Source organism: Marmota marmota, unplaced genomic scaffold, assembly GCF_001458135.2.
Source record: "Marmota marmota marmota unplaced genomic scaffold, marMar, whole genome shotgun sequence".
Lineage (NCBI taxonomy): Eukaryota > Metazoa > Chordata > Mammalia > Rodentia > Sciuridae > Marmota > Marmota marmota.
In genome coordinates, this window is record NW_026000205.1 from 266,361 (window position 1) to 292,657 (window position 26,297).

Below are 26,297 nucleotides of genomic sequence, written 5' to 3' on the forward strand. Positions count from 1 at the left end.
TCCTTGGCTTTTGTCCAAATCCTGACGACACCTCCATCCTTCTTAATCCCTAATCCTGCCCCCTCCGCCCCCCTGGGATTAACTCACAACCCCACCCCACCACAGTTCCTGGAGCCACCTACTCATCCCCAAACACCACCCCTTCCTCCTTCCTCTTCCCCACCCCCATCCCAGCCCCAGAGCCTCAGGATTTCTGCTGCTCCCTCTCCACCTACCTTTCATGGACTCCCTCACCCCATCCCACGGCTCCTAAAAGGCCATTTATCCAAAATGGCTTTCCCAGGCCCAGTCCCTGCCCCCGTGCAAGCCCAAGGGCAGTTGACTTTCTACCCATCTAACCCATGAGTCCTTGTGCCTGATGGCTGTGGGCATGTCTTGGGGAGGGGCCGACAGAATAAATAAGGCCATCTCTGTGCATTTCAGAGAAAAAGGGGCTGGAGACACCGGGAATTGCAATCTGATGTGTTGGGTTTGCTGTTGAGAGACAAGCGGGGGTGAAGCTGGCCATCGGATCGGGGCTGAGGGACAGACCAGAGGTGGAGGGTGCAGGGTGTGGTTAACCGGGGTTGAGATTTGGAAGTAAGCTAGAAACTGGCCATCTGGGAGCTGCCATGTGTTAACACGTGGGCCCGCGGAGGAGGAGGCTAGGGCATGGGTGAAGACCTTTGAAGCTGGGCTGGGCTAGGGGCTTGGGGGATGGAAATGGGCTTTCCCCTTCCCCTTGCTGCCCAGAAAGTTCACAGTGGGTTCACCTCCAGCTTGGGCGGGGCCAGATCTGGGTCCCAGCTTGTCCTAGAAGCTCCGCCCCAAGCGGAGGGCCAAGCCCAAGCTGGGGGGTGCCTAGGAAGAGCCTGCTGAGCCATTGGGGGTGGAGAGGGGAGCCAGCCACCGGGAAATGCTGAGCGAGCTGGGGGAGGGAGTTCAGGGGTTAAAAGCCATGGGTCGGGGCTGAAGTTCTAGGCTGCTGGCGGCTGAAGTTCCTCACGGGGCCCCTTACTCAGGTAGGGTCGCGGTGGGGGGGGGGCATCGGAGGGGAAGAGGGGGATGGCCAAAGTGGAGCGGAAGGAAGGGGATGCGGGAGAACAGCTGAATCAGCGAGGTGCGGGAGAGGACCTAGGAACCTGCAGAGAAGGAGCGACTGAAGCTCAGGACAGACAGAAACTCAGCTGGAGACCAGGGGTCGGGACGGTCTGGGGAGGGGAGAATGGGGTCAGAGCCCGGAAGAGGAGAGAGTGTCCTGCGCACCCCACTCGCTGGAGGGCTGGGAAGAAGGGCGTGGCCTCTGCAGCGAGGAGCTGCGGGCAGGAGCCCCAGGGGGCGCACGCGCCCCTCCCTCCTTGCTCCCCGGCCCCCCAAGGATGGAGTGGGGGAGGGGCAGACTCCAGACTGAGCTTTCGAAGAGAAAGGGGAGGGGCGGTGCAAGGCTGGAGGACGTGGAGAAGATTTCCCACGTGGGGGTTCCCGGCCACTTTGCAACACCCCCTTCAACTTCTTCTCAGGCCCCGCCCGCCCTGCCCCCCACCCCAGAGCCGCCATGTGGCCCCTGGCCGCTGCCATCGCCTCCCTGACCGTGGCCTTGTCAGGAGGTAAGCATGCATGGGGGCGGAGGTGCGGCGGCCACTGGCGGCGAAGGTGGGAAGGGTCAGGCCGGGAGGAGGGGGCGTGGGACCCGCCAGCTCCGCCCCCCGCCCACTCGGGGCCAGCCGCGGGGCCAGCTTCCTGCTTGTCCCTGAGTGACCTGATTTCCCTGCTGGAGTTGGGTCCCTTCACTTCTGACCTAAGAGTGTCCAGCCGTCCACCTCCCAGCCCCTACAACACAGGCACCACAGCTTCCCAAGTTCAAGTTCAACCAGGGGCTCCAGAAGGACACAAAGTCAATGCTGAGCAAGTAGCTTAGTTCCCTCGTGCCTGAGTTGTTTCCTTCTGTAAAATGGGACCCTCTACGTATGTGCCAGCAGGGGGTGTTGTGAATGAGAAAATGAGGGAATGCTTTCAAGGGCTCATGAGTGACAGATGGGACTTCCCAAGTTAGTCATTATGACTTTATTGGTCGCTCTCTAACAATTCTCATCCCCTTCCAGGACTTTATAGTTTGTTCTTCCCTTAATCCTTGGGGTGGCCCTGCCCAAAATTTGTCCCCAAAGATTCCTGTTTGCACTTGAGTCCCTGTTCCTTGGATTTGCAGGCGAGACCCGGGGATCCCATCCAAACCCCATTCTTTCATTCTGAAAGTAGCTGTTGAACACCAGGCCCTGGGCTGGGTCCCTGCCCTTAGCACCCAAACCCCAGCTGGGGAGGACAGCGTTATTCAAACAGTTGCCCAAATATCGAGTTAACAGTTGATTCACACTGAGATGAGACCAGGCAGGAGATTCCAGGAGCCGGGAGGGGTAATGGCGGCTCCTGGCCTGGAAGTCCTACTAAGGAGCTTGCTCTGGAGCCCAGATCTGGTAGAGGAGGGTCCCCGAGAGCCTGACACCTGGCATCATCCTTGGCCCGAAGGTGGGGTGGCTCCTCTCCCTTGGCCACACTCCCAGGACTCACACCCATGCCCCTCCTGGGTGCCACACCCGGGACCAAGAGCCCCACATGCTACATCTTGTGGAATCCTCAACAGCCTGATGAGGTAGGTGCACTATAATTACTCCAATTTCACAGCTGGAAATCCTGAGACTCAGAGACAGAAGGATCTTGTCCCAAAGACACCAGCAATGCCTGAGTCAGGATCCTTACCCAGGTTGCCATGTTGCCGCCCTGTCCACCAAACCCTGGACATGAGGCCCTGCAAACTGACTGCATAACTTTGACCTAATGGACTTATACTTTTTGCTTGTTTTTACTGAAGCAAAATCACATTAAAAGTAAAGTTTATATCACTGTCCTATAATATTCAAAAGTTATAGGGAAAAATAAACCTCATAGGGAACTCAAAGTGAGGTGTTCATTGGGTTGGACCACTGGAAATCACCTCCACTTGGCCCTTTTGGTTTTTGTTTGTGGTAGTGCTGGGGATTGAACCTAGAGCCTTGGTGCATGCTAGGCAAGCACTCTACCAACTGAGCCACATCCCCAGCTACTTGGCCCTTTTGGACCTCTCTTAATTAGCTAGTGCAGATAGTTTGGCTAATGCATGTCAGGTTGCCTGTGGAAAGCGTCTGCGGTCTTCTGGGTTTTTTGTTGTTGTTGTTGTTTTAATGTTTGTCTTTTAGTTGTAGGTGGACACAATAACTTTTATTTTATTTTTATTTAGTGGTGGTGCGGAGGATCGAACCCAGTGCCTTACATGTTCTAGGCGAGCCCTCTACCGCTGAGCTACAACCCCAGCCCTGGTTTTTGGTTTTGGTATCAGGGATTGAACTCAGGGGTACTCAACCACTGAGCCACATCCCCAGACCATTTCGTATTTTATTTAGAGACAGGGTCTCACTGAGTTGCTTAGCACCTCATCATTGCTGAGGCTGGCTTTGAACTCAAGATCCTGCTTCAGCCTCTCGATCTGCTGGGATTGCAGGTATGTACCCCTGTGCCCAGCTCTCCTCTGGTTTTAAAAGTGAACTCAACTGAGCGTGGTGGTGCACACTATAATCCCAGCTACTCAGAGGCTGAGGCAGGATGATCACAAGTTCAAAGCCAACCTGGGCAATTTAGGATCCCAAGTTCAAGGCCAGCCTGGACAAAATAAAGTTAAAAGGGCTGGAGGCGTAGCTTAGTGATAGCACGCTTACCTAGCACACGCAAGGTCCTGTTTCCATCTAAATTAAAATTGAAAAAAAAATTTAAAGTGAGCTCAGTGAGGACTAGGTGTTAAAATCATATTAATATCATCATGAGAATTTTATACTTGACAAAATCAGGATTAAAAGACAACTGGGCCCCGAGCGGTGGCCCAGCAGCTCCAGAGGCTAAGGAAGGAGGATTGCAAGTTCAAAGCCAGCCTCATCAAAGGCGAGGCACTAAGCAGCTGAGTGAGACCCTGTCTCTAAAATACAAAATAGGGCTGGGGATGTCGCTCAGTGGTCAAGTGCTCCTGAGTTCAATCCCGGGTATCAAAAAAAAAGACAATTGGATGGCAACTCCATTTCTGACTTTGCAATTTAATGTCACTTATACCTCCTTTCTGTCTCACCTAAAATCATGCTCCACCCCTCCCCCCATGACTTCTGTCCCTAATTCTTAAGAACCATGGGTCAGTCCCAATGCTTCTCATGCGGGCAGGGATACTCCTGGGGGCATAAGGGACCTCCTGCTGTAGCTAAGAATTAATAAGAACTTTCCACTTAGAGTATTGTCTCTGTGCCAGCTGCAGAACTGCAGGTTCAAATGCAGGGTCTTGGTGGATCTCCTGGCTGCCCAGGGCCTGAGGAACCGCTACAGCCGGCCCTCCACACCCACAGGTTGTATCTGAGGATTCAACTAACCACAGATGGAAAATATTCAGGAAAAAAAAGTTGCTTCTGTACTAAACTTTTCTTCTCCTCATGATTCCCTAAACAATACAGCATCAACCACTGGTTGTAGCATTTGCATTTGATTAGGTATTATAAGTCATCTAGAAGAAAATTTAAATTGTAGAGGAGGGTTGTGTCAGTTATATGTAAATACTGTGCCATTTTATATATGGGTCCCGAGCATCCCTGGATTTAAGTGTCTTTGTGGGTCCCAGAACCAGCCCCTGATGGATATCAGGAGACAGCTGTACTCTTCCTTCTTGACAACAGGGAAAACTGAGACTGGTGACTTGCATGAAAGTGGCCCACTCAGGATGGACTGTCTGTCCCACTGGCCACTGCTGTGCCTGCCACACCCATTGTTCAGTTATTGAGCACCTACTGTGTGTCAGGCACTGTGCTAGACCCTAGGGATGCACCTCTGGATAAAGTAGTTAAGGTGCCTGTAGTCAAAGGAGCTTACAGTTTAGGTAGAGATATTTCTAAAAAGAAATGTAAACACAAGCAGATATAAAGAGAAATGCATAGCGATCATTGCTCTAATGAAAATCATTGGGGGGGGGGTGTCATAGTGAATGCCTGGGGTCCAGATGGGGTGACATTAGACCAGGTAGCCTGAGAAAACCTCTCTGAAGAGGTGACATTTGAGCTGAGCTCTCAAAATCAAGGACCCGATATGTGACTTCTAGATTCTGAGCCCTGTCTGGTAGAATATTAACATGGCCTTTATCTGAACTGCCTAATACGATAGCCACTGGCCACTTGGGCAGTTGAACATGTGGCTGACATCACTGAAGAACTGGATTTTTCATTGTTTCTTGTGTGTGTGCTCCTGGGGATGGAACCCAGGGCCTCACACAGAGGCAAGTGCTCTACTGCTGAGCTACAGCCCCAGCCTTTCATTTCATTTTCATTAATTTAAATCTAAGTACTCCCAAATGGCTAGTGGCTACTACCTTGAACAGCACAGTTACAGATACAGCACTGTCTAGAAAGAGGAAAGAGCAGGGATGAGGTCTGGGGTGCTTGAAGAACGGGTGCATGAGGCGGGAGTGGAGGGACCCAAGAGCAGAGAGGCAGGGATGGACAGAGAGGCTGGCAAGGGCCAGATGGAGCAGGAGCCTCCAAACCTTGGCCAGGTTTTTGGATTTTACTTCAAAGAAGTCGAGCCTGGTAATGACATGGCCTGACATTCCTTGTTGGAGACTCCTTAGGCTGGACTGGAGAGACGCCAAAGTGGCAGCTTTTAGGACTGTTGGAATTGTTCGGGCTGGAGAAGCTGGCGTTTGGACCAAGATGGTGGCAGGGAGTTGGAGAAAACTGGATATTTTGGAGATAAAACCAACAGAACTTGTTGGAGGTGAGGGACGAAGGAAAAAGGGGAAGCAAAGATGAGTCCCAAGTTTGGGGCTGAGCGTTGAGGAGTTCAGAATCTAGAAGACACATGTCTGGTCCTTGATCTTGAGAGCCCAGCTCAAATGTCACCTCTTCAGAGAGGTCTTCTCAGGCCACCTGGTCTAATGTTGCCCCATCTGGACCCCAGGCATTGCCTATGATATCCCCCAAAGGGTGGGAAAGATGGGAAGGAACAGTTGTGGTTGAGAAAAATCAAGTTGGGGACACAAGGTTTAAGATGAATATAAAGCTCAGGAGTTGTTAGCATTCGAGTTTCTACCTTAGGGAAGAGCTTGGAGCTGGAGATGTGAATTCATGAGTGCTTTGCCTCAGAGACACCCAGTAAATACCTGTCAAAAAGATGGATGGATGATGGATGGATGATGGATGGATGGATGGACGCTGCCTGGGAGGTCAGCCTCTCTTCCACCTTCTCCATCCCTGGGGGTAATGATAAGACAGGTGGAGAGGTCAGGCTTTGCTGACCTAAAAGAAACATTCTCATTCCATGAAATCTTCTTTCACCCCCCCACTGGATGATTTGCCACATCTGTGAAAAAAAAAAAAAAAAGAAGAAGAAGAAGAAACCGGGCTGGGGGTGTGGCTCCGTGGTAGAGCGCTTGCCTAGCATATGTGAGGCACTGGGTTCCATTCTCAGCATCACATATAAGCAATTAAATAAATAAATAAAAGGTCCATCAATAACTAATAAAAATATTTTTTAAAAAGAAGAAGAAACGTTTGCCCTGATTCCTATCCACCAGGTAGGACATGTCAACTCCTACAGACCAAAAACTGAACCATCAGTTCCTCATCACCCAGAACAGCAGCCTGACTTCTTCCCCAAGCCCAGGAACCTCCGCCTCGGCCTCGGCCTCGTCTCCCCCCGGGACCCCAGTTCTCTAACAATCTCTCTTTTTCCCCAGGCATCTCCCGGGAGTCGCCCAAGATCCTCAACAGCACCAACGGGACCAGTGGGTTTCTCCCCGGGGGCTACACCTGCCTCCCCCACTCCCAGCCCTGGCAGGCTGCCCTGCTCGTGCGAGGACGGCTGCTCTGCGGGGGGGTCCTGGTCCACCCCCGATGGGTGCTCACCGCAGCACACTGCCGGAAAGAGTATGTGGGACCTGGGAGCGTGGGGTGGACACGAGAACGGGACTGGGGTGGCCGGTGGTCAGGAGTTGGATTTAATGGCAAGGCTGGAGTTAGGGTTTGGGGGTGAGAATGAGGTTGGCTGGGAGATGTGGAGGGTGCAGGATGACCGCCCAGGAAGAGGTGGGCGGGGCTGGAGCTGAGGATGTGTTTGGAGACAGAAAGGTGGGGGCAGGGAGGGCGAGAAGGGTTGGGGAAGAGATGGGGCTGGGCATGGAGAAGGCTCATGCTGTCCCCTAACCACTCCTTCCTGCGCCCGCAGTGGGTACAGAGTTCACCTGGGCAAGCACGCCTTAGGGCGCGTGGAGACCGGCCAGCAGGTGCGGGAGGTGGTCCGCTCTGTCCCCCATCCTGAATACCTGGTCAGCCCCACCCACCTGAACCATGACCACGACATCATGCTGCTGGAGCTACAGTCCGAGGTCCAGCTCACCGACCACATCCGCACCTTGCCCCTTTCCCAAGTCGACTGCCTGCCCCCTGGCACCTGCTGCCGGGTGTCCGGCTGGGGCACCACCACCAGCCCCCAGGGTACGTCCACACTGGGCCTGTGACCCACAGGAGTGGCTGGGGAAGCCGGGCCACCATGAGGGAAGGGCGGAGGAGAGACCCTTTATGTATAAAAATGTAAATAATTACAAAGGGACATGTTTTATATATATATATATATATATATATATGAATATATACAAAAATATAAATATATTGTCTAATATAGTAATATGTTCTTATAAATATATGTTGTCAAGTTATAATTTATGTCCCATAGGTTGAGTAAAGTTTATAAATGTTATATATTTAAATATATAAATTATGTTTGAATACATAATTATAAATGAATTTATATTTTACAATACATTTAAATTATAAATACATAATTATATGTTTTATAATAATAAGTAACATGCATTTTTATAATTCGCAAAATACTTTTGATATATTAATAAGCATGCATTTAGTAAATGCAATAAAATATAAATTAGACATCCGTATATGTATGAATAGCATAGCACAATCCACAGGGCACTGGGTCTCTGGGGCAGTGTCCCCTCGAATTTTGGCGTCTTCCGCACAGGTACCATCAGTGCCTCCCCCTCCTCCCCCCTCCCTACTGCATCCCCCTCTTTCTGTGGGGCTCCCTGGGCACAGGCCCTACCTCTTCCCCTCCCACCTCCACTCCCCACCACCTCTTGGCCCCTGTGGCTCTCCTCGGCAGCCTCCACCCCATTTCCACCCAGGACACTCAGACTGTCTCTCTCCTCCTCAGTGAGCTACCCCCAAACCCTACAGTGCGCCAACATCCAGCTGCGCTCGGATGAGGAGTGTCACCAGGTCTACCCAGGGAAGATCACGGCCAACATGCTGTGCGCCGGCACCCCAGAGGGCGGGAAGGACTCCTGTGAGGTGAGACCAGGGGCTGGGGGTGCCCGGCCAGGATGGGAAGTGGAGCTGGGGCAGGTGTGGGGGAAGGGTCTGCTCCCGACCTTGGGGAAACCTGTCCTTGTGAGGCGAGATGACCTCTAGCTTAAGGGTGTCAGGACTAAAGGTACCCAGGGACGGCACATAGAATTCATCTCAAGCTTCAGCTTTGACCAAGGAGCTGCCCAGGTCCCTGCATCAAGATGCATGAAGGTTGAGATTATTCCAATTGTGACAGAAACCCAGCTCCCAATGGCTTCAGCAAAACAACAAAACCAAACAAAACCCTGGATTTTTGACATTGAAAATCCAGAAGTGGCTGCCTTCAGGCACAGATATATCCAGGTGTTCAGAGCATGTTTTGGGAACTCTGTCTCTCTCTAGCTTTTCTCTTCTGTTTGGGCCTCATTCTCAGCCAGTGCTTCCCCTGCAACGCGGGACAGCCCAGCAGCTTAGGGCTTGCACCTACCCTCTTAAGAACCCTGTTGGACCGAGAGAACACCTCTTTTCCAATAGCTGAAACAAGTGTCTTGGGCACCATTCTCACTAGGCTGACCTGTCATGTGTCCTGAACCATTGCCCTGGCCTGCGCTGTGGGAGCCAGAGAGGACTGGGGGCCAGTGGCCTGGGTTGAGAGAGAATGGGGGAGCTCCCACACAAAAGTCAGGAGGCTGTTTCTAAACCAAGGGAAAGAGATACCAGGGGCAGGCAGAACAATAGAGAGGCGGCTCCTCCTCCTCCTCCTCCTCCTCCTCCTCCTCCTCTTCCTTCTTCTTTTAACAAAGAAATGCTTTGTTAATACCAACATGCTCAGACTGTAAAGCACTAAGAAATTTAAATATCCAGGTCATGGCATACTGGTGGCAGAGTCAACCAAGCACTTGAGGGGGACAGCAGCAGGTTAGGTGCCACGGTGGGTGAAGGGCCCGCTGCAAGTTCCCAAGTCCTCTCCCCTCCCAGGCATCAAGAGGGTGGGGGTGCAGCCTGCTGCCCTCCAGGCACGTCAAGACAAGGGAGAGAAGCTTTCTGTTTCTGGACTGGTGTCATCCAAGGCTTTTGACTTTCTAGTCTTCTTAGTCATCGTTTTGGCAGAGAAGCTAGGTTGCTCTTGTCCGAGAGTCTGTTAGTCTTGACTGTAGCTCTGTTGGCAGTTCCCAAAGCCTCCCTGGGAATTTTAGGTAAAAACGTCAAATATTTCACCAATCCGTGGCGTTGAAACCTGAGATCTCCCCTCTAAGGCTCTGATGCAGGCCCAGACCCCAGCTTCTGCCCACCCTTCAGCGCCACACGGCTGCCTGGTTCTCCATTTACCTTATCAAGAAAGATCAGAGTAGCTATTCTGGATTATTTCAAAACTGTGCCCATAGAGAGGCTGCTGAGAGAGTTTTGGTTCAGTGGGGAAGGGTATGATGGTGAATGAATGGCGTGAGCCTTGTTGCATTAGTAATGTCTGCTTGGGCGCCAGGTGGAGGTGCATGGGTGTGGCATACCCTGTCATGCCTGACTGTGCTAAGTCAGTAGGGACATGGCACAAAGCAGCTGAGCTGGTGCCAGGGCACCGAGAAAGATATAAGCTGTCTCCATTTTTTTGGCGGGGGAGGGTACCAGAGATTGAACCCAGGGGTGCTTAACCACTGAGACACATCCCCAGCCCTTTTTACAAATATTTTGGGCTGGGGATGTGGCTCAAGCAGTAGTGAGCTCGCCTGGCATGCGTGCGGCCCAGGTTCGATTCTCAACACCACATACAAACAAAGATGTTGTGTCCGCTGAAAACTAAAAAATAAATATTAAAAAATTCTCTCTCTCTTAAAAAAAATTATATATATAAAATTTAGAGATAGGGTCTCGCTGAGTTGCTTAGGGCCTCACTAAGTTGCTGAGGCTGGCCTTGAAATTGTGATCCTCCTGCCTCAGCCTCCCTAGCTGCGGGGATTACAGGCGTTTGTCACCACACTTAGCATCCCCTTTTAATAAGAATAAAGAATAGAGAAAAACAGAAATGCAGACACCGATCTCTGTCCCTATCTCTCTGTCTCGGGATCTTTCTTTGTAGTCTTCTTCCCACTGTCTGCCTGCGCCCCTTGCTGACTTCTCTTTCTCAGTGTCTTGCCTTCTCTGTGTCTGGCTCTGTCTCTGACTCCCGGTCTCTGCGTGTCTCTCCGTCTTCCACTCTCCCCCATCTCTGCCTTCGTGTGGCCCTAGACACAACCCTGTTTCTTCTACCCCCTCAGGGCGACTCCGGGGGTCCCCTGGTCTGCAACCACACGCTCCACGGCATCATCTCCTGGGGAGACTTCCCCTGCGGACAGCCCAACCGGCCTGGCGTCTACACCCGCGTCTCCAAGTACGTCCAGTGGATCCGTGAAACAATCGGGGAGCCCAGAAGCCAGGAGCAGAAGGGGACCAAGGGCGCTCAGTAGCCGCTGGACGGAGCTACCTGTCCTCCTCCCGCCACGCCCCCCACCTTGCTCAGCCCACCTCTGTCCCTTCTGCCCGGAGTGGTCCCTGTTCTCAGAATGTACCTGAAGGGCCAGGTTTCAGGACCCTCGACGGCCAGCCATGCGGCCTCCCAGATACTGCACCCCGGACAGACTCTAATGACTCGCACTGGGATAGCACCCCGGGTCTCCCAGGTCACTGAGGCCCCCAGGTGGACCCCTGTGCGCTCTGCCTGCGGCGACATCTGTAAATCCCTCGGCCCGCGAACAGACCCCCTTGACCCGCCCTTGACCCTCGAGTGTTCACTCAGTGCCAGGGCAGCAGGTCCCGCCGCCCCACACTCAAGGAGGTGCCGACTCCCACGAGATTTCTTCCTGAAAATCCCTTCTGCCCAGAATCTTCATCCCTGACAACACTCTGGGCGCCCCTGAGTGGCTCATCCAGCTAACTCGGGATCCTCAGAATGGTCACTCACCTGCCCTGGGCCTCACAGACGTCCTAACCCCCCCCCCTGCCACCTCCGTTCTGAATGCCCGCCCATGCCAACGTCCCCTCTCTCTGAATCCCTGTCCCCACTAAGGATCAATGGCACACCAACCTCCACAGTGATGGGTTCAGTATCCCCAAGGGCCAGTGTGCTGGGCCACCGAGTTTTCTGTCCTGCATCTCTGTCTTGAGTTTCCCCCGAGAACATCTGTGGTCAATGTCCCTTGTTTTTCTGTCGTTGCCGTGACCTCAAACGTGCAGGGGCTCCGTATTCAGCTCCTGGAGTCTGCTTAATGCGATCCCCCAAGTCGTGAAACTCGGAGCCTCTTTGTGTTCTCATCTGTAAAGTGGGCTCTTAATTCCTCCTCCTAGCATTGTTAGAAACGTGTGTGTTGAACGCTCACCACTATTATTATTTCCATATAAATACTACTTTCAGATGTACAACTCCTCCCATCTGCAGAGCGCCCAAGAAAAAGTTAGGGGCATTTATTTTTCTTATTCAGTGCCAACCACATGCCAGGATTCTCCCGAGTGCTGGGAAGCACAACTTTGTTATTTATTCAACAAATACTGGTGCCTATTATGAGTCACGCACTGGAGCAGGCACAGGTGATAAGCCCTGAAGTGAACAGACACAAACTTCTGCACTTGTAGAGCTTATGTTCATGGGGAGAAACCATAAAAAACGAAGAGCATAAAAATAAGCTGTCAAATGATAATTTAAGCAATGACCAGAAAAATAAATAAAGGGAGGAAGGATAGGGAACGCTGGGTTGGAGAGGGGACTGGGCTAGAGAGGCTGTTTTGAACAGGATGGTCAGGGAGGAGGGTCTGAGAGGGTAACATTCAAAAACAGGAGCCGGTGGCATATCTGAGGAGCAGCATTCCAAGCTGCAGGCACAGCAGGTGCAAAGGCCTTGAGGCAGCAGCCTATGTAGTGTGCCTGAAGATCAGTGAGGAGGCTGGTGTGGCTGCAGCCACCATGAGCAAGGAGGAGAGAGAGCCAGGCAAGGGTGGAGGGAATGGGGCTGCTTGGGGTCTTGTGGGCCACAGGGAGACTTGGCTTTGACCCTGAGTAAACTGGGCCCCCAGGGAGGGCTCTGAGCAGGGAAGGGCTGTGAGCTGACCTGGGTGTGGACTGGATCTCTCTGGCTGCTGTGTGGGGAACAGGCTCAGGAGGCTAGAGGAAGCCCCGTGAGGAAGTGCCCCTGACCGCCTAGGCTGGAGGTGACGAATCCTGCAGCGGAGTGATGGCCTTAGGGGAGCCGAGCGGAGTTCTGCTTGGTGGGATTGTTGGAGGCACCTGACATTGAGCCCGGGAGTGTGCGCAGGAGAGAGTCAGAGAGACCCTCAGACCGGGCCTGAGTGCGGGGAGCATGGGGGCCGGGTCAGGGAGTTTGTTTGGGACAGCCAGCTGTAAATAGGCCTGGCCTTCGGGGAGTTTACAGAAAATAAAGCTACAAATGCGGTCACAGACTGCAGTGATCTCTGTTTCCATGAAGGACATAAACAGGGTTTCGTGTTAGAGAATAGGTGGTCCAGGAGGGCCTCTCGGAGGAGGCAGCTGCTGGGGACCGCCTCCTCCGAAAGAGGGAGCTGCCGGGCAAGTCCCTGAGGGTGGGGGTTAGCCTGTCCTGGGACTGAGGGAAGGCGGGGGAGTGACGGGATATCATCATCATATTTCCTTTGGCTTTTGCCCCTGGCTCCTGGCTCACGGCTCCCGGGACCTGTTATTTCCTGCGTCACTAGAGAAATAGAATGTCTTTGTTAAAGCATTTGACTGTTTGTCCTTGGTTCCTGAAGCTGCCCCAGACCAGCTTCAGAGTCACCAATATAAAGGACATGCCTGTGCTCTCCACTAGTCCTTCCAAAGCACAGCTGAACTTAGGTCAAGAGGAGAGTTTGGGAAAGTCCCTAGAAAACCATTGGGGGTGGGGGGCTGGTTGCCCGGGGATCAGCCACCTGCTTTAAAGGCTGAAGTTCCAGGGAGGGGCAAGGGCTGAGGTCTCAGTGGGTCACAGTGGCTGCGCTGATCCATCATGCCTGTGTAATGAGCAACCCAAACAAAAACAAGGAAACAGATTGGACGCAGAGCTTGCAGTGGCTGAGCACACCCAGGAGGGTGAACAAGAGCACATCGGGGTGCCACTGGGGTGCACCCCAACTCAAGGGACAGAGCACCTGAGCTGGGGCCCTTCCAGACCTCGCCCTGAGCATCTCTTCATCCGGCTGCTTGTTTATTTGTATCCTTTAAAATATTCTTTGTAGCCGGGCGCGGTGGAGCACGCCTGTAATCCCAGCAGCTCAGGAGGCTGAGGCAGGAGGATCGCCAGTTCAAAGCCAGCCTCAGCCAAAAAACAAGGCGCTAAGCAACTCAGTGAGACCCTGTCTCTAAGTGAAATACAAAATAGGGCTGGGGATGTGGCTCAGTGGTCGAGTGCCCCTGAGTTCAATCCCCGGTACCAAAAATACATATTTGTAATCTTGGCAATCAACTGGTAAATGTGCTTCCTTGAGTTTTCTGAGCTACTCTAACAAATCAATTGGATGTCAGGAAGGGGTTGTGGGAACCCCGATTCACAGCCTGTTGGTAAAACAACCTGGGGCTGTGGCTGGCGGCTGAGGCCAGCAGCGGGTGGGGGGCAGTTTGGGGACCTGAGCTCTTAATTTATGGGATCTAACCCTGTCTGCAGGGAGAAGAGAGGCGACCTCCTCCAACTCCATGTGTCAGAACTGAGTTGGGTTACAGGACACCCGGCTGACTTGCTGGTGGGGAGAAACACCACACCTTTTGGAGTCACAGAAGTGACAAGTGTTGGTTGCTGTCACGTGAGCTCAGAGGAGAAACCGAGTCTGAGTTTTAGAATGAGATTGGGGGATCCAGCTGGAGGCACGTGTGTAGGACGTTTTTAGGCCACGTTAGAAGAGCTCCTCTTTATTCGAGTGTGCTGGGGAAGCAATGAACAGGAGCAATGAACAGGGGACGAGTCTTACCTGAGATGCACCCTCTCTCTGGCTGCTGGGTGAGGTGATGGGGGAGCTGGGAGGTGAACCTGGGGCCCCCTGTAGTAATCCACTGTCAAGGTGACGGTGTGGCTGCCAACATATGAAGAGCTGTCGTGGATCCGCAGAGGAGTGCAGTACCATCCAAGGGCGTCAAGTCTGTCAGTCACAGGAATCCAGCCATGGTGAATACTGAATCAGCAAATACCGAAATAGTGCTCCCAGGGAGAAGTACAGAATGAGGGTCCTGCCAGCCACACTGCTTTTGTCAACCCATCAAGTATGTTTCTGTTGAAAGACACCTGATTTAATATATAGCATTATTCATCCACATTGAAGTGACAGCCGAGGGCACTAAACAGCCAGAAGGAAGGTCATCTAGTGTGTGAGTCCGTGTCACAGCCTTCTTGCCCTTGGGAGTACTACACAGTCCTTCGGCACTAAACTTGGGGGACACTTTAAAAACAGCAAAATCACATGTGCACACACACAAGGACAAAAAGGAAACCTGACACTACCAAGACCAGGCAAAGGACGCTTGGTTAAGGGGTGACAGCTGAAATACAGAGGCAGAGCCCCGGCTTGCTGGAGGAGCTGGGATCCTGCGTGTGGCATCTCAGACTCCACCAGGCTGCGTGTCCACAGTGACCATGAAAGCCCCACAATGATTGGCTTGAGGGCATCTCGAGTTTTTATCAAGTGGACATATTAAAAAATACTGAATTAGTGAGTAGTCAGACTGACGGTGGCTGAGGGGTGAAAAGGGAGTGGAGGATAACTCCCTGGTCATCCCAGTTCTCACCAGGAGAGCTTAGCCCTCAGCACCCTCAGCTCTGCACACTCAGATTCCACCAACCTCAGATTCAAAATAAGTTTTAAAAGTTGTGTCTGGCTGAGCGTGGTGGTGCACACCTGTAATCCCAGCAGTTTAGGAGGCTGAGGCAGGAGGATCGCAAGTACAAAGCCAGCCTTAGCAACTTAGGCAGACCCTGTCTCTAAATAAAAAATAAAAAGGGCTGGGGATGTGGCTCAGTGGTTAAGCACCTGGATTTAACCCTGGTACCAATAAAAAAAAAAAAAAAGCCGTACACATACAGACTCCTTTCTTGATGTTATTCCTAAACAATACAGTACAGCCCCTGTTTGGGGCTGGGGATGGAGCTCCATATCGAGTGCATGCGCAAGGCCCTGGGTTTGATACCCAGACCCAAACCAAATCAGTACAACACCTGTTTACACAGCACTTATATTAAGTATTATAAGTTATCTGCAGATGATTTAATGAATACTGGGGGTGTGCCTAGGACATATGCAAATACTATACCACTTTCTTTTTTAATATTTTTATTTGTAGATGGACATAATTTTTTTTAAAAATTTCTATGTGGTGCTGAGGATAGAACTCAGTGCCTCACACATGCTAGGCAAGTTCCCTACCACTGAACCACAACCCCAGCTCATGACATTATGCCATTTTCTAGAAGGGTCTTCAGTACCCACTGATTCTGGTGTTTGAGGGGGTCCTGGAACAAATCCCCTGCAAGGCCAGGGATGACTAGTTCAGTGTTCAAAAGAGGGTGGAGTCGGGCAGGTCTGGTTTGGCCACTGTGTCCTGGGAGCCTGGGCTTCCCTAGCTCAGGGCTGCTGGGAGGACTGAGTGGAAGATCAGCAATTCAAAGCTCTGCCTGCGGCGGATTCCCAGCCCAGCTCCTCCTCCGTGAAGGAGCAGAGTCCTATGGGACACAGTGGCTGAGGCCAGGCAGCCTGGGTCTGGATTCCAACTCTGTCACTCACTGTCAACCCAGAGCCACCTGCCCTCCTTGTGCTTCAGTTCTCCAGTCGCTCACGTGGGTGTAAGAATGTGCTTACCGCCAAGCGGCCTTAAGACCCAAAAGCAAAAGGTTGTCCACAGAGTTAATTGAACATAATGGCAGAGGACATATTTGTGACTTAGGGGTGAGAAAAGACGTTTGAAAACAGCAGAAGGACTGACCTAGAGGCAGACGATCGTTTAATTTGATTAATCATAGCTAAGGACTTCTGTTCAACAAGACACTGGACAAAGTACGTGGATGGGTAACAGCCTGGCTCAGGGATACTTGCAACCTAAACCGCTATCAACCCGGAGGTGCTTCTCAGTCCTTCTGGAACTCCTGCAAACAGGTGAGAAAAATGAGCGAAGGATATGAACAGATTTATAAAAAAGGAAACCCCAAAATATCATTCAAAATGATCCTCAGACCATTAATTGTGTAAGAAATACAAATAACGCATCGCTTTGTATTCATTAGATGGATAAAAAAAAAAAAAAAAAAACCTTGGAAAGTTAATCCCAGTCTTCACAGGGATGCAGAAACACAGGAACCCTGTGCCCAGCTGGTGTGAATGTAGATTGGTATGTGTACCTGGAAAAGTCATTTGCACACCCTGGTTGAACTAAGTATGGACAACCCCCAACTTACAATGATTCGATTCAGAATTTTTCAACTTTAAGATGGTGCAAACGCTGGATGAATTTGGTAAAAACTGTACTGTGACTTTTGCACGTTGGTATTTCCTAGGCTGGCAAATCATGGTAAGATTCTCTCCCAAGACACGGGCAGCAGCAGTGAGTTCCCAGTCAGCCCCACAACCCTGAGGAGCAATGACTGACCCCACAGTGTTCCGCGTTGCTGAGCTGTAAGATCTGGTGGGTCACGTGTATTAAGTGCATTTTCAACTGACGTATTTTCAATTTACGATGGATTTATCTATCATCGGTTGAACACTTATATATGTATGTCCTAGGACTCAGTCCCTTTCCTGGATGTCAACCCACAGGTGAGAGTTTTTCACATAGGGGCAAGAAGGAGGAGGTGTCTGTCACCGGATTCCTCCCTGTGGCAGAATGAGAGGAAATTGGAGCGCTCTTTAGCGGGGATGTGGATGGAGGTTGTTCTCGCCCAGGTCCCGCGCAGGCGATGGAATTTGGTCTCCTATGTGTGAAGCGGGCTGGCTGCAAAATTAAGCTAAGAAGAAGTCCCAAGAAACTGCACCACACCAAGTCATCTTGGAAAGCGAGCGCAGACGGCTCTAGACCTTAGGGGTCAAGTCTCCACCGTGGGAAGAGAGACAACCGGGAGCCCGCGTTTGCTTTATTATATATGGGAAACTTCAAAGGTTATCCACAGAATGTTCTTGGTCAAACAAGGCAGGAGGGGGGCTGTCCAGGTGCAATGGGTCACGCCCAACTCCGGAGCTAGGAGAGCAGCCTCCCAGCCCAGGAAGACTAAGTCACGTGCATTGCCTAATCCATTGAGTGGGAGGGGCCCCCAAATAGCCTGCCATGCCAGACCAAAATCTCCTTGGCTCAAGGCCCAGTGAAGACGCTGAATAGCTCAGAGTGACTTCCCACAGGATGTGGCTGATCCCCACCACACAGGACTGCATGGCAGTTCCAAGCGACAAACTAGGAATCAAACCTGAAAGGTACAGAGGACTGTCCATACCCAGAGTTGGTGAAGACGTGGGCAACTTAAGCACTGCTGGTGGTGGAGAGAAATGGTCCAAACCACTTGGGAAACATTTGGCAATTTCTTGCATACTTAACCCTGCACTTATCTTAGGAGCCGTGAATTTGGCTCCTGGGTATGTACCCAAGAGAAATGAAAACATACGTCCACACAGTGATCTGCACGTGAATGTTCACAGCAGCGTTCTGTGTAACAGCCAGAAACTGGAAGGCACCCAGGTATTCAACAGCTGGTGGATGGATAAACAAGTTGGGAAAAGCCATGGATTGGACACCACTCGGCACAGGGACGATGAACTACTGATAGACGCTCGCAACACCGTGGAGGGACCTGAAATGCTTTGTTCCAGCGAAAGACGTCAATCACTTATTGAAGCCCAAAGCACAACTGTTGTGTCAGAATAAACCTCAGTGGTCGCCTGGGGCCAGCATGGGCAATGAAAATTTTTGCAAAAGGGGTAGTAGGCAGCTTGGGGAAAGGGTAAAAAAGGGGGAGAGGGTGTTCTACATTTTTATATGGAACTCATTACCTGATTGCCTCCAATTTCCAAGATTCGTCAAAGTGATCACTTCAGAAGAGTGGTTTTGTTTTGTTTTGTTTTGTTTTGTAGTTGTGTATGGACAGAGTGCCTTTATTTATTTATTTATTTTTATCTGGTGCTGAGGATCAAACCCAGTGTCTCACATGCCAACCAAGTACTCTGCCACTGAGCCCCAGCCCCAGCCCCATCCCAGCCCCAAGAAGAATGTATTTACTTATGTAAATAATAACTAGTTAAAGTAAAAAAAGGATAAAAAGACAGTTTTGAGTGAAAAAATAAGAAAACCTGTGCACCACCACACCATTGACATAAAAGAAAAACGTGCACACAAAACACTACAGAACTTGTAAGATATGCATGAATAAAAAGATCTGTGAATACACTAATAAAATATAATGAATGCACTAAATTAAACACTTCTTTCCCCCATACTGGGGATTGAACTCGGGGGTGCTCTACCACTGAGCTATACACCCCAGTCCCCCCACTTTATTTATTTTTTTGACACAAGGTCTCGCTCAGTTGCCCAGGCTGGCCTCGAACTTGCAATCCTCCTGCCTCTACCTCCCAGGTAGCTGGGATTACAGGCATGCACCACCACACCCTGCTAAATTCTACACTTTAATTGTCTGTGTGAACTTCACCCTAAGACAACAAATGCAATAATAAGTACAATAGCAAAAGATACAGGATAATAAAGATAATAGCAAAGGACACATGATAACAAAGATAGCAAAGCATACACAATAATAAAAGCAATAGCAACAGACACACATTCATAAAGATAAGAGCAAAAGATACGCAATATAAAGACAACATCAAGGGATCAAAGGGATCAAATAAATAGGAAAACAAGACTCTAAAGATAATGTCACCAACTAATTCAACTCTCTCCATCAGAGGATCAAGAACTAAACACATGGGCTGGGGATGTGGCTCAAGCGGTAGCGCGCTAGCCTGGCATGCGTGTGGCCCAGGTTCGATCCTCAGCACCACGTACAAACAAAGATGTTGTGTCCGCCAAAAAAATAAATAATAAAATAAATTATCTCAAAAAAAAGAACTAAACACATTGAAAAAACATTTTTAAGTTAACAAAAACTAACACCAGCTTCAGAGAGGCACGGGGTCCTCGTGGGATTACTGCTGGAGCCTGAGAGCACCTTCCTAATTGGTGGCTGTCATCATTACCATTATCATGGTGGTTGCACTTATTGTTGATATAATTGGTATGATGCTATGTCTCCAAGGTCCCAGGGCCAGAGCCGGCTGCTCTGAGTGACAGCTGGGGATTTGAGAGAGTAGGAGGCAGCCGCCCAAAGCCTTCCCGTGGAACAGAAAATAATGAAGTAGCTGAGCTGAGGCTCGACCAACAACACCTCCATTCAGGAAAGCCAGTGGGGGGCGAGGCTTGTGGCCTCCCCCTCCGCCCTCCCCTGGGATTTCAGGGCCTCCTCTTCCTGCTTTCGCCCACGGGGTTTTAGTCACAATGGAGGCCTGTGCAGGAATGTGCGGGAAGGAAGGGCTGGTGGGAGAGGAGGAGGAGGGGACTCCCCCCTCCTGGAGGGAAAGCTGTGCTCCTGGCCCCACCCAGCTCTGCACAGCGTGGGAAACCCTTTTCTTTCATCCTCTCCAGGGCAAAACTGTCCCATTCTACAGAAGGGTAGACTAAGGAAAGTGCACTGCTGATGTTACCCCGACCAGGCTGAGGGGGTTGTGGTCCTGAACACCCCAGGACCACCCCTTCAGCCCGGAGGGTCCAGGCCAGGCTCAGCCATGCCTCCTGCCCCCACCCCCACGCGCCAGACCCGTGGCAGAGACCTGGTTGGACTTTCCAGACTAGCAGGGACAAAAAAAGCCCACCTCAGGTCTGGAGTTTTAGAGGAAGGAACTCAGTGGGTCTCAGTGGACATGTGGCCACCTCAGACAGGATGGACTCCATCTAGAACTGGCTTGGACATGGAGATTGACCATGCCACCGCCTCTGTGGGCCTCTGTGGGGTGACCACACAATTGGTGCTGTGGGGGGGGGGTGGTGTCCAGGTGTCCATTGTCCCCACGGGAGTGGACCAGGGGTCTCCCTCCCCGGCTCCTCGGGCTCACTGGCTTGCTGGCACTCACTCGGAGCCAAGCCACCGGACCTACAGAGGTTCTGCTACAGCTGTAACCAACCCAAGTCTGAGGTTTTGACAGTTGGTGTCTAGGAACAGAAGTATGGGGTTGGGACTCTCCTTCAGTGCCTGGGCCATGTGTCTCGCCTGGACCCTCTGTGTCTTAATGCCACCACACTCGGGGGCTGAAGCTCCACCCCAGGTCTTCCGACTCTCTTCTTGGTCCCACTGGAGGACTCCCATTCTCTAGGGTCCTGGTTGGGGCGGGGCACACGCCTGTGTCACCTAGGAACCTGGCAGGTCTCCAAGACACTTGTGGAAGGATAATTACAATGTTGCAAGCTGAGGTCACATTCTTAAAAGCCAATGGCTTGGTAATTAGGACCCTACAAATAACTTTGCTACTGTATCTGCTGCTGCCTCTACCAGAACAAAGACCCTCATTCCCAGAAATGTTTTAAACTCACTCCCCAGAGGCCACCCAGCTCTGGCTAGGGGTTGATTTAAACTTGATGTAAGCCTGGAGTCCCCAAACCCAATAACCCCACAGTGCCGTGGCACAAGGTGGGAGAGCTGACCCCAGGAATACTGACTTGAGGCTCACACACACAAAAAAAGTGTAAATATGAATAGAGTGGAGAGGAGACACCCCACCCCGAAGTGTATCCAATAGTCAGAAAAAAACAATTTTTTTTAAGACAAGAGGAAAAAGTTCAAGGGGTCTGTTTTACAACATGGTGACCAACGTAAAACAATGTGTTGCACACTTGAGAAGACCAAGGAGGAGAGTGTGGCGCTCTCATCACAGAAGCATGGCAAGCATGCGAGGCAAGGCGCCGGGTAACTGGCTTGACTCAGCCATTCCACAGGTACACGTACTTCTTTCTTTTCCCCCACCATAGGCCAGGGATGAACCCCAGTGCTCCACTGTGAGCTACACCCACAGCCCTGCATCATGGAGCACCCCATAAGTGTGTGCAGTTTATTTGACAACTATTTTTTTTTAATTTAATTTAATTTATCTATTTATTGTACCAGGGATTGAACCCAGGGACCCTTAACCACTGAGCCACATATTTTTGCCTTTTATTTAGAGACAGGGTCTCGCTAAGTTGCTTAGGACATCGCTAAGTTGCTAAGGCTGGTTTTGAACTTGCGATCCTCCTGCCTCAGCCTCCTGAGTCACTGGGATTACAGGCACATACCAGTGCATCCAGCCCCCCCAAAAACAATTTCCTTCAAGGATGTAAACCTATCATACCAGCCCCATTTAGAGGACGGGTGGCTGTCCTCAATGCTTCTCCCTTTAACAGCTCATTCATTCTTGGGGGGGTTGCAATAGTCTCTATGTGGGCCGCCTGTTAAGGTCCCCACCCAGGGTCACTGCACTACATTGTTCCATTCCATCCGTCGTCGCTGGCTCCTGTGCCTGGCCAGACTTGGCTGCTCTGCTCGTTTTGTTCTGTTGTCACAGCCCCCCTGTGTCCAAAAGGACACAGTCTGCCTGCCCAGCTGCCCGGGTACCCGCAGCCTGCCTCACACACAGTGTGCAGATGTCGGGGCACAATGGTGAATGCCTCCCCCCGCCCATTTCAGGGTCTGCAGCTCACAAGTCTGTAACAAAAGACGGGTTAGCCCAAGAGCAGCGGAATTCGTGCACTTAACCAAGTTTGGTGAAACACGAAGTCTTCAGAAATGAAGGCCCGAAGCCCCAGGGGAGCCGTACCTCTGCGCTCCGGCTGGGTGCAGAAGGGATTGGGTAGGAAGGCAGCTGGACCAAAGAGCCTGACCTGAGGTCAGCATCCCGGAGGGGACACGTGCTCGGCCCATTTGTTTAGCTCCTTCTGGGCCTCTGTGTGCCATTCCTCTGTCCATGGGGAGGCAGGGCCTGTCCCTGGAGGGTCTTCAGGGAGTTAGAGACAGGTCAGAGAGTGACATTTCTAGGTGGAGTGACTTGCTTTGGGGGAGAGAAGTTCCGGTTTCGAGGAGCCACTCTGGGAAAGAAGTGGGAGGAGGAAGGAGGAGGGAAAAATTCAGGGGAGAACTTCTTGCTTCAGAGGCCAGCCTCCTTCAGCTCAGCGGAGCTCACAGACCACACGAGGAGGCTTCAGTCAGTGATGGCCCGCGTGTGCACTGGTGGTCCCTAAGATTAAAACGGAGCTCAAGAATTCCCATCGCCTAGTGACGGCAAGGTGCCACACGCTCCTCAAGGTTCCTGGTGCTGTTGGCGCCAACGGACCAACTGCACTCGCAGAGTACCAAACATGGCACCTACAATCACGTCATGCACTTGATGATGAAGTATCATGTACGGTGCCCACGTCCCGGGCAGGCGATGGAGTCAGGGTCGCTCCGTGCGAATCGGGCTGGCAATGAAAAGACCACACAAACCCAAAGTACCTTTTTCGGGAGTCAGGGACGGCTCTGCGACCTCAGGGGTCAGCTCCTGGGCTGAAGGACAAGAGGAGCAAGCGAGGCAAGAGAGAGCAGCACCCCTGGAACCCCCCTATTTACTGGGGAGAAGACATTCCATAGAATATTCCACCCAAATAAGGCAAGGGGTAGGGTTTTGAAGGGTGGAGTCTTGCTTGGTGATGTCTTGTGGTCAGCAGATTGACTGACCCTTGGCAAGCCACACCCATCTCAGGTGCTGTGTGGGTCACAGGCAGAGCGAGACGACAGGCACTTTTGTGTGGAACAGTCCAATCGGGGCACAATGACAGACCATACACTCAAATGTGCACAGCTCACACACACAGCCCATGGATGGCTCGGGACAATGTACTTGATCATGAGGACACATGGCTATGATGCTGGTTCATGTTTGTATAAACTTTTATTTTTTTAGTATTTTTTAGTTATAGATGGACACAATATCTTTATTTTTTATTTGTTTATTTTTATGTGGTGCTGGGGATCGAACCCAGTGCCTCACATATGCTAGGCAAGCACCCTAGCCCAACTTTTTAATGATTATTAGAGTGCATGCCTTCTGCTTATAAAGACTATTTACTGTGGAGATGGGATTGTGGCTCAGTGGTTGAGCACTCACCTAGCACACGTGAGGCACTGCATTCAAACCCCAGCATCAAAAAAATGAAATAAAGATATTGTTTCCACCTACAACTAAAAAATTAAACAAATATTAAATATATATATATATATATATTTTTTTTTTTTTCACTTACTGTGAAACAGCCAGGCATGGTGGCACAAGCCTATAATCCCGGTGGCTCGGGAGGCTAAGGCAGGAGGATCACGAGCTCAAAGCCAGCCTCAGCAAAAGCGAGGCACTAAGCAACTCAGTGAGACTCTGTCTCTAAATAAAATACAAAATAGGGCTGGGATGCGGCTCAGTGGCAGAATGCCCCTATGCTTAATCCCCAGTACCGCCCCGCCAAAAAAAGAATATTAACTGTGAAACAGAACACCTCCATCTCCCATATTCCATGACTCGATGGCATTAAGAGGCCATGTGGAGTCACTGACCTAGACCACTGAGGTAGTGAGTGAGTTTTACCATGTGTGCACAATGACAAAAACAAATGCATTTCCAAGGACATATCCCCATGGCTAAGTGACGCAGGACGGTGCTCAGCGGCCAAAGTTCGGGCTTGAGGACATGGAGTTCTGAGCCTCTCCACGGCATGACACTCACCACATCCAACTCTTCCCAGAAGCAGAGATAGGCCGTCAGGCTGTTGGCACACAGGTACAACATCACACTGGTGATGTGGCCCCTGTCCTGGGGATCTGTCCGACACACTCCTTCACATAAAGAGCTCGTGTACAGGGGAGGGGGTTGGCCACACAGAGTACAAGGCTGAATTTCTGAAAATTATTCAGTTGTAACCAGAACCCCTCTGCCTTGGCACTGTCAAGAAATAGCTACTGAGCCTCTGAGCACCCACAGCGCCAAACACACACATAATGTTTCAGGCTGCAGTGGGTTGGAAGCAATGTATTCCTCGTCTAAAAAATTCACTTAAGCCCACTCTTGCCATTAGTTGGAGAGCAAGCCGCCTTGAATGGAGGGAGGCCTCCAACCAAGGCTCTGGAATCTCGCCACCACAACACGGTGGGCTCCCACCAGCGCCCAGAGTCTCCCTCACCGGGCAGGCTTTGGCAGCTTCTCAGGCTTCCTGGGTCTGGACCACTGTGAGGGCCACAGTTGCCTCTGGGCTTCTGACTGTCCTTTTGGATTCAGGCCATTTGCCCTGAGCGAGAGAGGCACTTCCTGGTCCCATGCTGGGTTTCCAGGAAACACAGACTCAGAGCCTGTGACCTCTGAACTGTCTGCCAATAATGGCTTAAGCCTTTAACCCTGGAAGCAGCAGCCCACACATCCAGCATGGCTGTGAGGCCTCCTTAGTCAGGATGGAGCTGAGTCTGAGGGCGCTGGCACGTCCCACCTGCAGGAAAGGGTGACTCCCCCTAGCCACCATTCCTTGCAGATGCAGTGGTGCTGGAGGGACCAGCGGAGTGAATGGCAATGGGACTGCGTGGGTGGCAGTACCACCAACACACAGGTTGGAGCCTTCTAGGGAACGGCTGCCTCTCATCCCTTGCCCAGAGTGTCCCTGAGGGAGAACGGGACAGGATGAGCTTCAGGATGATTTTGCCAGCAATCCACAGCAGGAGCATGTTCTTAAAGGTGCTTGAGCCGCTGCCAGTGACCTGGCCCTTAGGTTCTGACCCAGCAATTCCTTCTCCAGAGTTGCCATTAGCCCTGTGGGGGAAGACTCTGGAAATCTCTTCTTTCACAGGTACCAACTATTGATCAAATCCACACCTCTCTGCCATCCTTGACAAAACACTCCTTTTCCTCTTCAGGGTTCCACAGGTGGCTGACAATGACCAGGGCACACATTTTATTCCTTTGGAATGTTGAGTGTGGCTCTGGGACAAGGCATTGGACGGGGTAGACTTTCCTTTACTGAACTCGGGCTTCGGGCCCATTCACGTCCACATGCAGGTCTAGGAAACACGGTCCCCGTGACTCATCCACCCAGCTCGGGGGTGGATCCTCATAAAACGCTGGATTCCGTTTTGATGTCTGACCTCTGATAACTTTGAAGTCTTCCTTTCCCTTTTCCCTTCTTCCCCATATATGGGAAAACCTCGGTGCTCCTTCAGCCCACACGCGCCCTGGCTGGGCACGGGACCCCTCACCCCGCCGGCCCTTCCGTTCTATCTCAGGATGTTTTTGGACCAGGTGGGGACCTCTGCCTCCTCCCCGCAGGAAACCTCGTCATGAGAATGCCAGGCATCACTGACCCTCTTGGGGGTGCAGGGCACTGTTAGTCCCTGCAATTGAACAAAATTTGGGGTGCAGGGGTCCATCGTGCACTGAGAGGTGCTCACAACCAGTGAGTGGGGTGTCAAAGGGGGATGGGCAAGGCACACTCTGAGCCTGCATCTGCTCATCCACCGAGAAACACGTACCCCAGGCCCATGCCAGGGACACAGGGACACCACAGGTAGCATTCCTGCCTCGATCTGCTCTTGGCAGGTCCCTCTGTGGGTTCCCAGGGGGACACACAGGCACTTGACCAGCCTGGAGAGGTCGGGGGGCTTCCGGGCTCCTTCCTATGATGAGGAGATCAGGAAGGGGCCTCGCGGTGCAGGGAAAGGCACCTTGGGCTGGGGACCGAGAATCCAGGCATTTCTAGTTCCCAAAAGGCCAAGCTGGGGGCAGAGAGCCAAGAGGGGGCTGCATGTGGGTCTTGTGGGACCTGGAGATCTGTGCTGGAGGGCCAGGACTTTGTTCTGGGATATGCGGGGG

General features: G+C 51.6%; 1 protein-coding gene across 1 annotated transcript; it reads left to right on the forward strand.

The window, feature by feature from the left end:
- The first annotated feature begins 1,504 nt into the window (after nt 1–1,504).
- On the forward strand, nt 1,505–11,564 carry LOC107151544 (kallikrein-13). Its single transcript, XM_048790440.1, has 5 exons — nt 1,505–1,586; nt 6,770–6,959; nt 7,258–7,526; nt 8,263–8,399; nt 10,649–11,564. The coding sequence occupies exons 1-5, from the start codon at nt 1,535–1,537 to the stop codon at nt 10,835–10,837; spliced, it is 837 nt and encodes a 278-aa protein (XP_048646397.1). The 5' UTR covers nt 1,505–1,534; the 3' UTR covers nt 10,838–11,564.
- The last annotated feature ends 14,733 nt before the right edge of the window (nt 11,565–26,297 follow it).

Bases quoted from the DNA above. Each gene is read 5' to 3' on its own strand.
- LOC107151544 (XM_048790440.1), top strand. From the start codon at position 1,535: ATGTGGCCCCTGGCCGCTGCCATCGCCTCCCTGACCGTGGCCTTGTCA. The intron at 1,587-6,769 runs GTAAGCATGCAT...CTTTTTCCCCAG, and splicing joins GACCGTGGCCTTGTCAGGAG to GCATCTCCCGGGAGTCGCCC. The intron at 6,960-7,257 runs GTATGTGGGACC...CTGCGCCCGCAG, and splicing joins GCAGCACACTGCCGGAAAGA to TGGGTACAGAGTTCACCTGG.